This window comes from Lasioglossum baleicum, chromosome 10, assembly GCF_051020765.1.
Source record: "Lasioglossum baleicum chromosome 10, iyLasBale1, whole genome shotgun sequence".
NCBI classification, from domain to species: domain Eukaryota; kingdom Metazoa; phylum Arthropoda; class Insecta; order Hymenoptera; family Halictidae; genus Lasioglossum; species Lasioglossum baleicum.
The window spans coordinates 9,483,133-9,499,365 of NC_134938.1; the positions used below are offsets into that span (position 1 = coordinate 9,483,133).

At 43.1% G+C, this 16,233-nt stretch overlaps 1 protein-coding gene across 3 annotated transcripts in view; it reads right to left on the reverse strand.

Annotated features, from left to right (window-relative positions):
- Positions 1–16,233, reverse strand: part of Egfr (epidermal growth factor receptor) — a 230,640-nt gene that overhangs the window by 34,637 nt on the left and 179,770 nt on the right. For 2 of the 3 annotated variants that reach the window (XM_076431872.1, XM_076431873.1), the window contains one exon: positions 8,598–8,929. The exons of the other annotated variant lie outside the window; for it this stretch is intronic. In XM_076431872.1, the coding sequence (XP_076287987.1) occupies positions 8,598–8,730 (133 nt within the window). In that variant the 5' untranslated portion in view covers positions 8,731–8,929. The remainder of the gene's footprint in view (positions 1–8,597; positions 8,930–16,233) is intronic. 3 annotated transcript variants of the gene reach the window in all.

Below are 16,233 nucleotides of genomic sequence, written 5' to 3' on the forward strand. Positions count from 1 at the left end.
TCCATCGGCAACCGGTGCTCCTAATGGATGAAATCGGCATATTCGTTACGCGTCGCTTGTCAATGTTTCTTTTTTTCGTTCTCGATGGATCAGCGATGAATCTCGACGGCGGACAACATTGTTCCCGCGTTAATGGCTGAAATTGCTGCTGTCTGTTACTCGGGGGTGCTTTTGTCTGCTTACACGAAGCGCTAATGCAACGTGCGCGGTTAGGTGACCGGCAAATTTCAATGAAATCGTGAACAGGGAAGCTCGGTTCTAGAGGACCGTGGATAATCGCCATTTTTATCGGGATATTCTGTTTTAATGGGCGTCTTTGTACTCCTTCTATATTCGTAGCAGGCAATTATAATTCGCACCAGTACAGATAAGTTTAAAGACATCAGGAACTTCTCGTTGGATGAGTTTTCTCATCCATTAATAAGAATAAAACATAAATGAAAATGAAACATAAATGAAAGTAAAACATAAATGAAAATAAAACATGAAAATGAAACATAAATGAATATGAAACATGAAAATAAAACATAAATGAAAATGAAACATAAATATGAAAGTAAAACATAAATGAAAATAAAACCATAAAAATAAAACAAAAAAAATGAAACATGAAAATGAAACGTGAAAATAAAACAAATGAAAATGTAACATGAAAATAAAAATAAATGAAAATGAAACATGAAGATAAAAATAAATGAAAATAAAACAAGTATAACATTCGAGTGAATCCACTGATCCGTTAAACATTGATAGAAATGTATAATACAAAGTCCCTCCATTGATACGAAGTCTATCAATCAAGATAGAAGCTGCAGTTCGGAAACTTTTCAACAATAGTTGAATTCTCCGGTGCAGATGACCGACGATCGAACAAATACGAGGAAGACGAAACGATTCACTGGCACTCCGACTATTCCCTGAATATGGATTCTCCTAGAGAATAGATCTTTCACCGGAGCCGGTTGAAAAGATCTTTCGGAAAGTCAATCCGAGTTTCAGGATCTTTCGCGGTTGCCCGACTGGTTGATGGATGGTGAACAGCAGTCGTTCCCTGGATAGGCACTGGCAGGTCTAGGAACGAAATGTGGGTGGACGCTGGCGAGGGTGAGAGGCGAGAGAGTGGGTGGATTTTTCATCGATCGCAAATCGAGAAGAGCCATAAAGAGGTTGAGCAAGCCTGGGGAAATGGATACGCGCAACAGCCAGTTGAACAACATCCCTCGGAACGCGGTGTACGTACTAAGAATAGTTAAGAATACCTTGTAAACACGTCCGACTTTCTTAGGAGAGTCTGGCCGTACTCTTACGAAACACTGCAACACGTTTCACCCTCGTGTCGATACCAAATATTTCGTGAGATAACTGTTCGGTCGTTGAAAAGTCCTGATACGTTTCTAACATTCGATCATTCATAAGCAAACAGACACAACTCAAAATATATTTCTAAGGAAAGTATAATAATAAATATATAAATTGTGATGTACTTTTTATAACTAGACTGCGGATGTTCATGCACTTTCCAATTTTCGTATAAATTTTAAGAAAGTGGAATGAATTAAAATTCTATTTTTAATGGGAACAGCTTTTGTAGATCCAAAATAAATAAAAATTCTACAAAATTCTGTCGAATTTTATATTCTATCCTTTTTTGAAGATTTTTATAAGCCATAAGTGCATGAAGATCCGCAGTTATTCTACATTTATAAGAAATTTTAACAAATTTATTTCTGTGGGCATTTGTTAGAACAGAATGTCCAAAAATTTGGATAGACACATTCTTGTTATTTTTATAAACTGATGTAAAATAACCACTTTTGGTGCTCTGTAAACCTAGTGTTAATCATTCTAATGTTTAGAAAATAATGTATCTCTAAATTCGTTTAATTTTTTCGCTGTTTCATATTGTGCTTGATCATTTTGAAAGTATTTTAATACTTTATTTAGATACATGTGCAGAATTCATGTGTATACAAATATCACTTTATTTATTCCTTGACAAGGGACGAAATAGAAAAATGAGGAATAAAGAGGGTTAACTCGTACACACGCTGCTCTTCAAGACCATTGACATTTTATTATAGAGATTGAATTACGGCCACAACGATTCTGTTTTCAAGAAACCTTTAACAGCCACGTACAACATAATGATAAACTAATATTGCTAGGAAATGGGGATGTCGAAGTCACGAAAATACGAGGTCCAGGGTCGGGGATGAAGCCCGGCTTCGTTAAAACGTTTCCCCGAGGAAGGAGACAAACAATGAGGCATCCACCGAGGAATTCAGTTCGAGGGCGGCTAAGAAGAACGGGGGTAAAAAATGAAAAGAACGGTCCCGGCTGACCGGGGCCTGTCCGGATCTCCGGAGGATCGGTGGATCGGGCGCAATCCCACGAGTACATAAATATCTGCCTAGCATATTGAACGGTCATATTTCATGGTTGGCAAAAAAAGCGAACGTCCCTCGGAAATTCAACGTCTCAATCCGTCTCTGGGATCTCGTCAATATTCCGAGCGGTCAATTAAGGCATGCCTCCCAGATGTCCCTCTGCCGATCCTGCACATACACGCTGATAGAGTTGTCCGGGGACTAGTGGTATTACATGCGAACTTATCGTGCGCCGCGAGTTTATGCTCCGCAGAGAGATCCCCGTTGCCCCCTTCTTTTTCGGCGGCCTCGTGTTCTGTCGTGGTCGTCTCGTGGGTCTCTCCGGGGCCCTGGTACCGGAAGGTTACCTCGCTGCTCAAACTGGAGAACGAACGAAACGGAGGACCAGGACAGCCGAAAACCCGAGTCCCAAACGAGAGCCACCCAAGATGAAGCCGCGGTGTAATTGGCCAGCTCGCGAAACAGCTCTTTCGAAAGTGAGTTTCAGTCGCCACGAAATGTCGCGGGTCAGCGGGAAAATTAATTTCGACTGCGCACGGTACCAGCCCGTGCACGACGGCCCGACCCGGCCCGACGCAGCTTTGCGAAACTTTAAATTACTTCGATCTCGGGCTCGATGATCGCTTACTCCGAATTTTCGGGAATTTCTTCGTTGAATGTTATTTCGTGCTTTACCGGCCGACGGGAACTCGGCTCTTATGAAATTACTTGTGAGTTTAAAGAGGAAGGCTAATTGGGGCCGTTTAATTTAGTTCGAACAATCTACAACCTGGACTTTATGGAAAATATTGTCTCACGGTTCTTAAACCTTCGAGGACAACGCCCGTTTAATTAGACTTTTTTTTATATTTCCCACACAATCGTGGAAGCAAGTACGTCACCAATCGACAGTTGAAAGTTGACACGACGACCGTACTTCCGTATCCTAAATCTCAGAGATCGAATAATCCAACGATCCTAGAAGACAGTCGCTAATTGGCCCGAAGCTGGCAACTGCAGCGAACACGAGAGTTTCGGACGTGGCAAAGAGCTCGGCCGTGATTTACGGCGCGGCGCAAGATTTTAATAGCTAATTCTCGCAGGATTTAGCTGGTAGAAGCAGCCATAAACAGACGGACGTAAAAGATGTAAATTCGGATGGCGGGATTAACGGTCTCGTCCCGACTGTGGCGCGGCGGTTTGATGTCTCGGATGATTATCCGCGCGATAATAAATATCGGGAATCGACGGTCGCCGTTAGTGGACACATGTTCTCCCCGTTTGCCGTGATACGCGGTGCTTAGCGGGTAATCTGGAAGATCCACGACGTACCCGGCGCCTACTTAAGGGGAAAGTTAAGGTCGGCCAGATAGAATTAATGTGTCCGCGATCAAAGGCCGAGGCCGCCTCCGTAAAAACAGAAGCACGAATTTCGTTTAATGTAAAAGCGAACGTGACTGAAAGCGCCAACGGAATCGATCGACCACGCAAAAAACCGATCGCGACGACCGCGACTGTGACTGGTTTTTGTTCGACGTGGAAAAGATGTCTTCGTTAGCTTCGAAATCGCATTCATAAACGGGGAACGTATCGGGACACCCGTGAAATTCATTGCTGTACGACAAACCGCACTAGCTGTGCTCAGTGCCGTAACGAGGGCGTGGCGAAAGAGGCGCCCGCCACGGGCGCAACTGGGTTTGAGGCGCAAAACAAAGAATACCGACCCGGTTGAGGGTCGCTTGGACGCTTTTCAAATCTTGCAAACAAATTACGAACTCTCATTACGAAACACGGATCCAAATCTAGACATAGAATTAAGGATTTTCATAACAATGCCTGTAACAACAGCTTCCTGCAAACGTTCGTTTAACAAATTAAAAATGTAAAGTAAAATCGTACCTTCGTTCTTCTATTGGACAAGAGCGATTAACAAACATGTCGGTGACACCAATTGAAAAAGATGTTGCCAAAACATTAAATTATGACGATATAATAGATGTGTTTGCAAATGAACAAGTGGTTTAAAATTCGATCACAAGATTTGACGCATAAAACGACAACGACAACTGGGCAAGCTAGTATAAGCGTGGTAAAAACGAGAAAAATTACTTTATAAAATATGCTGAACTGTTTCATGTTTTTATTATATTATTTTAACATATACCTATGTTTTGTATTCCTTTTATTATGTCGTCATTGAATATGAATAAAAATTTGTTCTTATTTATGTTATAGATTATGTATTCATACAAATACCTTGACAAATACATTATTGTATATACAGGCAACTCATTTTCATGAGGTTAATAGTATTGAATATATTGCATTTAATAAAATTTAACTTGTTACATTAAAATTTTTTATTTTTTTGTCATTATTGGGTTGCGGGGAGGCGCAAGTTAGACACTTGCCACAGGCGCTTCATACCCTCGTTACGGCACTGGCTGTGCTGAAAAGTTAGATCAACACCGCACGACTGCAGTGAAAACTTCTATGGCTATTCCAATCGATTCTAAATAATATATGTATTAATATGATAGATATATTATTAGAGTATCAAAATCAATATTATTATAATGTAAGAAAAAACAATGGGCTTGTGAAAAGAATATGTGTTTCACATCGGACCGTGACGGATCAGGCTCATTCACTGCCCAGCAATTCCGTACGCGGTGCGCCTAAAGAAGTCGGGAAAAAACGCGATAGGCCTGGGGTTAGGTTAAGTAATACTTTCGGATCTGCGATTAGGGGAAGAGATTGTTTAATGCATAAACAATGGGACTACTGCGAATATTCTGAGACAATAACAATAATTGTATGCAACTTGATGGAACAGTAATAAAAAGATGAACACGCACAACATTTTTTTCTAGTTTTTGGGGATGTATGTACCTAAAGAAAATTTTAACACTAACCTTTATAAAAATGACGAGATTGATTTTATTTAGACTTCGTGCGACTCCTATTGTAATACGCGTTCTACTAAAGATATCTACACAATAATTTCTTATGAAATAATTTTTATGATTTCGCTAATTGTACAGCAAAAAATCTGGGGCACAGCCAAAATATCTAACTTCACGATTTCTTAAATCGCAGAATGCAGAGAGGATAATTCGAGGAACAGCAATTTTAATCTGCTATCTCCAGCGTGAAACGTCGAAGTCTTATTTTCGATCTCGGTAAAAAAATACATATATAACGAACGAAAAGTGGTTCGTTTTGACAGATGTGTCCCACTAACGTCGCAATTACGTCGACTCGAGCATAAGGCATGTTCCCGTGTCCCTCCCGAAGACAGATCCCAAATCCTCGGTGTTAATTGACGCTTCATTCCGAGTGGCGATACGCGTTAAAAGCTCGGAACGATAAAGTGCAACGATTAACTCCGCAGAAAAATCTTCTGGCTTCGTCGGATATCGTTCGGTAATAACGTCGAACGTATCGTCTCGCTTGGTCGACCGAGCGAGGAGGACGAAAAGCAAGAAAAAGAAAAAGAAGGACTCGAAGAGAATCGGGACTGCGACACGACGGCGTAAGTTACCGTCGCCTAATGGCCACGGAGGTATCAACCTTCCCTTATCATGTTAATGGAAACCTTTATGGAGACCACTTTAGGTGATATCTCTGGAAATTGCGGCGCCCCGAGGGATCCTGGGTGGTTATCGGCCTGACGAGATGCGTCTTTAAACTCGGGGGTAAGCTCGCCAACTTTCTAATTCGCGCTTTCGATACGTTCCACGACGATTCTGTGCTTTTCATCGAGTACCAATCGTTCACCGGACGACGACAGATTGGCGGTTTACTTCTACAGTGATACTCGGACACTTTTATCATACGACTAGGGCATTTTTCGAGAAGTTAGAGCAATTAGTTTACTACAAGATATAGAATTATGTTGGAATTACAGAGAAGATACCAGAAGTTGTTGTTTAAAACATTTTGTAGAGAGATCTGTGAAAGATCCTGAAAGTTTCATCAAAATGCGACCACGTTTTAATATAAGCTGTAAACGAATAAATAAATAATCTCTAAATGATTTGGATTTTTTTAAACCATACTTGAGAGTTGCTTTCATTCATGACTAGGGTACTATAATATTTTACAATAAAAATAAAAGCCCACAGATTTGAGAAATGCAGAAATGCAAGATTGAATTTATGTAAACTTTGCACGGTTTTCATTATAATATGTGTTTAAATAAAAATGTCATTTCAGTCATTTCCTATGGAAGCGTTTTTATAATTTCAATAACGATGGAGTAGAAAACCGGTTAACCGTGGTTTCTTTACGTTTAAATATTGTTTCCCTCGAAGAACGTTTAAAAACCACGTCGATCACGATGAACACTCTCTCAGGGAATGATTTCAGGCTCCGATCTCCCGAAAGATCGGTGTCGGAGTATCGGGGCAGCTGGTCGCAGTGAATTTTCCCGAGCAAAGTCTTCTAGGCCATCGCACCGCATATCCCGCTCGAATGATTCCTGATCGTTAGGTCATATGCGGTGCGCGTCTTGGCGGCAAGAATGATTCGAGCAGTCCGTGGACCGTCGCGTCGGATCGCGAGCGTCTCGGAACGCGGAGGATCACGCGTGTGGTCGAGAAAACTTGAGTAATAACAATCGCGGCAATAAAAGTAAACGGTTCAGGCTCCGACAAACCGGCAGAGGACACGTCGGAGTCGATGTGGGTCAAGCGTCGAGCACCGCAAGCTACGGTCCACACGGAATCCTGTTGTTACACGCGAGCCAGCACCTACACAAGCGTTTCCGAAAGCGGGCGTAAACATTTCCTAGCGGAGAGACGACGCGACGCGGAGCAACAACGGATCCGAGAAGAGTTTCCTCTCGAGTGGGAAGAACGGTACTTTCCAGGTACTTCGGGTAAAGGGGACCCTTCGCGACTAGGCGAGCAGGCACCCACGCGCCGGTAAACCTGGCGCAACGCTTTACTTTCTACTTTTCTAGGCGCGCGACCGACTCTCCGAGGAAAACACCTCCGATTGATACTGATGGATCTTGACCTGGAAGCGAAGTGAACACCTTTCGTTTCTAAAATGTTTGAGATTACAGGTCTCGTTTGAAGCTATTCATTATTCTGGAGTACTTAAGAAAACTGTTGCTCTTTGTTACGAGTAGACAGCGAATCTTTATGCAAAATAAACATTTTTTGGCTGAATTGCAACAATCTGGAGTGAAAGGAAAATTTATCTTCTTTCTTAATATGTCTGATAGGTTGGAAATAATGTAACAGTGTTATTAAATTCCTCTAATATTCTTACATGCATAAAATCCGTTGTCTAGTTATGCGTGTTTAAACTTGAGCGACTTTCAGCGTTTTTGATAGGAAAGGGCGCCGCCATCTTCTCGCGGCTCTGCTCGTTGGACGATGTCAGAGTACGTACCAATGTGGCGGCACCCTTACCCGTCAAAACCGCTGAAAATCGCTCAAGTTTAAACACTCATAACTAGACTGCGGATCTTTCGCAAAATAGAATAGCAAGGAATAGAAACTAAATTGAATAATATTTCTTCCCTTAATGATTTTAATAGGGGAGAAATCATACATTGACATCTTTGATTCCCAAAATATTTCAACAATTTTGTATTTCATCTACTCAATTTCATAATTTATGGAAGTGGTCTAAAACATATATTATTTCTTGTTCCTAGATATTTACAAAAAATCAATACTCCTTGCATGTAGAAAAATGGTGCGGGTCCCCTTCTCCGCTCACCAAATAATTACCCCAAATCCACCTGTCCGTTTCAGCTCGGAACGTGACGGATCAGACGCATTCTGTGCGCCTAAAGAAGTTTTTCACTTCCAAAATGTTCATATACGATTTCCACGAAGATTGTTAAATGCACAATGTGCTGTAATGTGCGAGGGGAATATCGGATTTAATAAATCGATTTAATATGTAGTGTGTCTCATCAGAAATCAATTACAGAGAACAGTGTATTCAAAAATTGCGTAACGTTGTAGGAAACGAACCAATAAAGGTACTGAAGGTACCAAGAAAAATTCCTCCAAGTATTTCTTTCCATTACACCTGAAAATGAGCGGTATAAAAATATGCACATTGCTGATTAACCAGAAATGAAGCCATCGTTTCGACAAATATATAAAATTGAGCTGCTGTTTACGATGATATTAAAGAAAATGAAAAATGTTCTGTTGGTTTTTCCTTCCACTGGAAAAATCGAACAGAAGAGTCTCTTCGACTTACTTTTTCCTTTGACAAACTCGGAGTTGAGGTCCGCTGAGACATCGTAGCTACCGACGACGATCACTAGGAGCAATATCACGCCGAAAAGGTTGCAGGTCGATAGCGTTCGTGGCCCGTGTCGGTGTTCGAACATGATGAGCTCTCATGCCCTCTACGAACCCATGGACCTTGCCCAGGTGATCTCCTGAACGATTCCCACTTCTTCGTGCTCCCTTCGACTGTCACGAGCAAGGAGAAGATCGGAAGAACCTCGAAGACGTGTTTCCGCTGCTGCCATCGCTGCCTCTTCACCGTCTCCTTTGCATGGTTCCTCTCATCGCCATGTTTCGCGTCTGAAACCAAAGAACACGCCACATTAAAATCGTGTTACCTCTCTCCAAACAAGTTTAATTAATTAATCTACACGATAAAAACATCGATATTTCAATCCTTTGGCTTATACTTCCTTTCACAAAGCCACTTTAATATTAAAAATTGATACTCGTATGAATAAAATCCATACTCGCCAAATTATGTTCGATACGTTCATCGACAATTTGGCGTATTGATAAAGCAAAAGGTTAAACTGTGCAGGATAGTTTATTGCTTCTTAAAATTAATATATGGGGATTCCATCTCAGGTAGTCCATCTCGGATGTAAAACATTTCTGAGAATGGGGCAATTAAACAGAGAACTTCGCGCCTTCGTTTAATACTTTTTTCCTTCAAAGTAGAGGGTATCCTCTATCATAGTAAAAAAATTTATGACGTGACCTAACCCGTTTCATAATTACCTACATCCGAACCCTCGTCCTTAGGAAGGACTCCAACGAGCGACGCTTCTGGCACACCTAACTTATAATTAACTGATTTTATGCATTCTCACTGAGTTAGTAGGTGAGATTTAAAATGGTAAGAGGACTGAAAGAGTTCAAGAATGTGGATACACAATTTTTATTCTGCAGTGTTCTTGGAGAATATTAAGTTAAAATTGACTATAAACAATCAGTCCTCGATCTGCGAGTCGCCTGCGTCTTTGATCTTCGCGCGAACTCGGGCCGCGATTTTCCCAGGACGACGCGCCCTGGGACTTCGCGCGGGGAAGATCGATTCCCATACCGGGTCCGCGTGCTCCTCGATTTGGAAATAGATCGTGGGATCGCGAAAAAACGTCTATTCGCCTTTTACGTTGGCAATTGTTTTGTCGTCGCCTCGGCCGAGGAGGGCTCACCTACCGACGAGGGGACGGCTGGTGGATTGTTCCGAACGAAACCAAAGAGGAACAGGAGGACCACGAACGCGAAGGAGGAGGAGGAGCAGTAAACGACGACGACGACGAAGAAGAAGAGAGCGGGCAGTGGAAGATAAAGGGGGCGAGTGAAGGTCCGAAGGAGAGAAAAGAGAGGAAGACAATGCGGCGAACAGCAGGCGTCTGCTCTTCCCCGACTCCTTTTCTCTCCCTGGTTGTCTCTCTTCTTCGCTCTCTAGTCCACCCTGCGCTACGATCTCATCCCGAAGAGGAGCCTGTTGGCCTGCTCACGGCTCCTTCTTTGTTCTTTCGCACTCCCCGCGGAGTGGCGAACACGGGTTGCCTTATTCGGCCGCGACGGGCAACGATCAACTTAAACAAATGACGTCGAGCAGGGTTCCAGCGAGAAAGAGAGAGAGAGAGAGAGAGCTCGCGCGCTCCTTGCGATTTCCAAGTAGCAGCCTGATTACGTCCGCCTGGTCGGGGTCATCCCCTCGCGCCGGCCTCGTCTATTAATTACGATCGGTTCGCGCCGCCGCGCCGGTTCCGACTCCTCATTGACCAGACGTCCGATCGTGTCGATCGTGATTGTCGAGCATTCCTCCAGCCGTCGCCTCTGCTTATCCGCTCGGACCCACCGCTCCTCTTCCATCCAGACCCTCCGCGGGCCCTCTGTTCTCCTCCCTCTTTATACGCTACGCCGTGATAGGTACCAGGCTGTCTGCCGCTGAGAAAGACGTGGGACGCGTCTCCTCTATTCAACCACACGATACACGACGCTCGTAACGACACCGACGTCAACCGATCGTGGATATTCAATATTCATCAGGACGATCCGGATGCGGCCACGGTCCCGCAACCGAGATCTAGGACTGCCGATTCAGGTCCTCCGCTAACGAGCTAGACAATCGAAATTTTCGCGTGCCAGCTTTCGACACGATCGCTACCACCTCTTCCATCGCACGTGGGACACTCCGTCCAAGTACTATCTCCAACCTAGACCAAGTTAGACTCCAACCAAGACGAGTCAGCCCAGCGATGAAGATTTCGAACAGAGTCTTACAAATATATCTATGTTATTCGTTCTCTTTGAACCAACAGAAAATTCTATTTTGTCGTTGTTAACACTCTCCGTTCTTCATCGAGAAAATTAACCCCTTGCCCTACGATTTATTTTATGGTTTTAGTGGTCATGTACAACTTTTTTGTAGATCATAATTTCCTAATGAAGGAGACAATTTATATCTATTGTATTATACGTTCTCCAATAGCTGGACATTAACAAAACCAAAATAGAGTCTGTTCAGAATCTTCATCGCGAGTCAGACACGATATCGTCAGGCAAGGGGTTAATAAAGGAAGATCTAAACCTATCGACAAAATGTACAATATTTAGAAACATTACTTGATTCGCGGTAAGAGAACAGTGTATATAAGAACTTTTTAGTCAGTTACGATCAGGGACGCTGACCACCACGACATTTTAAGCAAGCAAGATTAAAGCAATAGACTACTTGCATTAACGTGTTCCTAAATCACCCGTGCGAAGAAAAACTGCTAGGAATAATTGCAGCGCGCAATACCAATTAACATTTCAACACTCGACGGCGATACTTTCTCAGAAAAGACACTCGATACGTAACGCCGAACGGGAATTTGCATTGAAAAGAGCGATCAATCGAAATTCGTGCGAACTCATTATCGGTCCGGCTAATACATGCAATTAACCGCTAATAAAGTACCCTTCTATTAACCGCCGGTTAATACCACCGACCGGAACGCTATGAGCAGAACCGGTTCGTTTCTCGCAGTTCGTGATTTTTGCCAAAACGGTCTGGCACGGGCGCGCGTCGACACACTTGGCAAATATCGAAGTGTACCGCCTTGAACAGAACAGAAAGGACATTCTTCAGGGACCACGTAAAAAAAGCACGACCGGGTTAACGGACCCGACGTGTACACGAATTCTTAATTTCTTCTTGATTGCGACATACATACATTATTAGAGCCGTTGCGTAAGCTACCGTGGTTGTCCTAATCGGGAGAATAAAAGCGACGAACGGCTTTCTACGAGCTTCATTTTTCAAACTGCAATCTAGTTGGACGCCGACGAGTTTCTTTTGAGAGCTAGGTTACTTTGACAGATCTCGAGAACTGAGAAGACTGTAACTTCCAGTTTATTTATACTGTAGCAGGAACTGTCTTCTGCCCTGGGTAGTATTTTAAAAATTCAAGCAGGCATTTCAGTTTTTGATAGAGTTTGTAAATTGTACGAACCGCATTTCGAAATTGATATTTCTGAAAATTGCTACTGAATGAACGCTGTTCCTACAAAATCTCTCGACTTTTGAACAATACTGAAGCCTTACTTTTCAGATCTCTAATTAGCTACTTACGCAAAATTTTTAAATCGACTTTTTCCGACTTCTGGGGCAAACACCCCACTGTGACGCGGTCAGACAAATTGTTGGCGACAAAGAGAGGAGGGTGGGAACTCGAACGCGCCGGTTTGCGACACGGGGGCTCCATAAATAACAGCACGTCGTTTTCCATCGCGGTAAAGTGTGCTAAGTATCGTTCGCAACGACTGGACTCGTTTCTAATTAAACGTTCGTTATTTGTCCTCGGTTGGCTCTAGCCAACTTCGAAGCCGGCTGCAATCGGTTCACAAGCCGAGACCCCTTATCGCGAGGTGACATCGAAAGAATCGTATCGATAAAATTTCTCTCTTCGCCGCACGGACGGCGTTTATCATTGTTACATCGACGAAATTGACACGTCGATCCTTTCCGCGGTGACTAATCGGCCGGGGTGTGCCAGCCATGATCTCGTTAACTGTCTTCTGAATCTCGACACACGGTTGCACTGCCAGCGAATCGAAACTCGCGTGTATCACGATATCCCGCGCCTTTCTCCTGCGATAACTCTAATCAGCAGAGGAATCGATTTTTACACTCAAGAATTTCGTTGATCGTTGATTTTCATTGATTCATCTTCGGCTACAGCTTTATGCTTCTAACAATAAGCACAAGCCTCATTACTACAGCTTTACTCTCACGTTAATGTCAAAAATTTTATACAACGTTCAATAACATTATGCTAAATGTAACTGTTCGAATGTATATTTTTATGACTCTTCGATTTAAAAGATTGAATCGGCCACTGACATAACACTTGAGAGACAGCGATACAAAATAAAATGACAGAGAATGTTCTGCCAGACAAAGCAAGATAGGGATCAAATTTACCAAATCCATATCCAAGATTTTCTACGACGTTTAATAAAATGATGCTTCATGTAATAGTTTGAATGATTATTTTTATGACTTCAATTTAAAAGATTGAATCGGCCATTGACATAACGCATAAGCGACAGCGATACGAAATAAAATGATAGAGAATGTTTTGGCAGACGCAGCAACATGGGGATCAAGTTTTACCAAATCCATATCCAAGATTTTCTACGACGTCCAATAAAATTGTGCTGCATGTAATAGTTTGAATGTATATTTTTATGACTCTTCAATTTAAAAGATTGAATCGGCCATTGACACAACGCATAAGCGACAGCGATACAAAATAAAATGATAGAGAATGTTTTGGCAGACGCAGCAACATGGGGATCAAGTTTTACCAAATCCATATCCAAGATTTTCTACGACGTTCAATAAAATTGTGCTGCATGTAATAGTTTCAATGTATATTTTTACGAGTCTTCAATTTAAAAGAATGAATCGATAGAGAATAAAATGATAGAGAATGTTCTGACAGACGCAGCAACATGGGGATCAAGTTACATTTCGAATAATTATCAAGTACAAACGTCGTTATCGTATTTATATTATTATTCCCTGTATCTCAGCATACGATTTTAACACTGACACAAGGTATGCTCGATAAAAAGCGAAGATTGATGAAGTGCAAGCAAACTGACACCAGATCCAAGAGAGATCATGGGGTTGTCTGTTTGCCGACTGCTATCGTACACATACACACACACACGTGGCCGTTTTATTCATGTCAACGAGGCGAGATTAAGAGGCGTGGTTCTCCGACTTGCCAAAATAAAGATATCGCGGCGCAGATTATTCGCGTGGACGATATTACCGTTTACGACCGTTTATAAAAATATTACATGAACATTGAGGCACATCAATGTACTGTTTTAAATCTTTTGAAATCATTAAAGGAAGAACGAACTTTTTATTTGACTTCTATGTTTTGTAATTGATGCGGACAATTTTTATTTGATTTGATGTTAATACTTTATCTACCGGAAGCCTAGTAATAGGATTTTCAATAATTGTGCTGTACTAAAAGAAAGCACAGAAATTTTCTTTTACATTGCTATCTTAAATGAAACTGTTAGATGACGTAATTGAGAGTGACTTGTTAGTTCACAATGAAAATTGCTATTGCTATTGCAGGTTCCATTAAAAAGTGTTTAGCCATGTACGACAGAGTTTTCAAAATTATGCAATAATCACAGGTCGGTAATGCGTTAATTGGAAGGTTCACCTCGCCACCATTGTAAATCGGTGCTCCAATAAACGTTCATCTTCTGAACTGGCGTAAATTAATCAACTTAATTGCATGATTGAGTTATCCCTTTTCCTCCCCTAAGCCAAGCAGATCCTACCTCAACCGTATTTTTCAAAAATGTGAAAAAAATTGACGCATGGTATGTGAAAGGTTGGCCACCCCTGCAACAGCGCAACGTTGGGCCCGAACGGGTTGAGTCCGCAACCCTGAAGGTGTTCGCAGCGAAGACAGAACGCGCGGCGGTGCTCGACGGCAACGTCGCGCGTTTCGAGGGTCCCGATCGGTGTTATTGACAAATGGCCGCGCGCGAGGTCTGCGTCAATGTCGATAATAAACGGCGATAAGCCGGAAAGGGCGTAGGCGAGTCGCAGGGACAACAATCGCGCGCGATCCGCCGTCTGAAACGGTGGAGGAGGGGACTGCGGCGTTCGCGGTGGGGGTAAAAAGCCAGGAATTTTCTCCGTCGGGCCCACGACGGAGAGGAGGCCCGTCGGAGTGCCGCGAATGCCGGAGCGAAGTTCGCAAACCGATCGTGGCGGGAAAAAGGAGAGAAAAAAATGGCTCCGGGGGCCCTGGGCCCCGGTATACGGGGCGACGTCGGTCGTATTTATCGACGCGAGTCGTCCACCTATGTTTCACGAGGCTGCCCCGGCTGTTCTCCGGTTTTCCGTCCTCCTCGTTCCGATCCTGGGCCCAATCCTCCGTCCCTTGTCTCCGGGCGAGAGAGACCCTTCGACCGAGAGAGCCAGTATAAAAGCGGCGTCTTTTGAGGGAGAAACCCGTGGCAAAAAAAGGGGACCGAGGAACACGGCGAGCAACCGTGTTAACTGCACTGCTTATGCATTCATATCCTTGTTTCGCGACAACCTGCTGATTGTTTCCACAAAACGCGACAACCCCCTTGTACCCGTGTCCGGGCCGGTTTTTCGGTGGTCCGGCCAGCGGACACGCTAGGTGCCGCTGCGGACGCGATCCGCAAAAAGGATCAATTTGTATGCGGGTGAACGCGCTTCGACACTCTCTCATCCCCCACCCCCTTCTCTCTCCCTAGACAGCCCTTCCAGAACGTTCCTGTGACAATGGATCTCGGGGGCTGAACGGAAATCGCAAGCTGGAGCACTTGGAAACGAGGAAGACCAAAGAAAATATCAGAAAAATCTAGAAGATATCTAAAAAGATGTAACTAGATTTTGAATATCTAATAAGTAAATAGTTGCTTTCGCAGAACAATGGTGTAGGGTTACACAATTTGGTACAAAGTTCAAGTGACACGCTACAGTGTTTCGTGCCACCATGTCCCAACGAGAATACTCTGATGTTTTGGGGAGTTCGAAGCACTGGTCTTGGAGATAAAGCTGGTTCTCGATCCGTGTTCGAGACTCGGGACGAGTAGTGCATTGAACGAGAACTTGTTTGTTCGAGGCTGGTTCGATAAGTGAACAACGCGGATAAAAATACTTGCTGCACGAAGTTGGCGCGGTTCAGGTGAACGGCTCTTAACGCGTTTATCTCTGTGTCCGCCACATTAAAATGTTCGTAATGTCTCTTTTTACAAATCCATTGCAATTGTCTCCTTCGCCATTTGTAATCGTCCAATGCGCCACAGGTTCGCCACCTCTGCTATACCGTATAGAAATAATTCAAAGCTTACAGACTGTGAAACTTAATAAACTGCGACACCTACAATTCTATTGTATTGTTAGCTCGCAGTCGGTCGGATCAAAGCAAAATAAATGAAATTCAGAAATCAGCATGAACAAATGATACTTTCGTGCTGGTGAAAATGAAATGAAAATTCTATGGAGCGTACAGACATGATTCAAAGCTGACAGACTGCAAAACTGGATGAAACCGCGACACCTACGA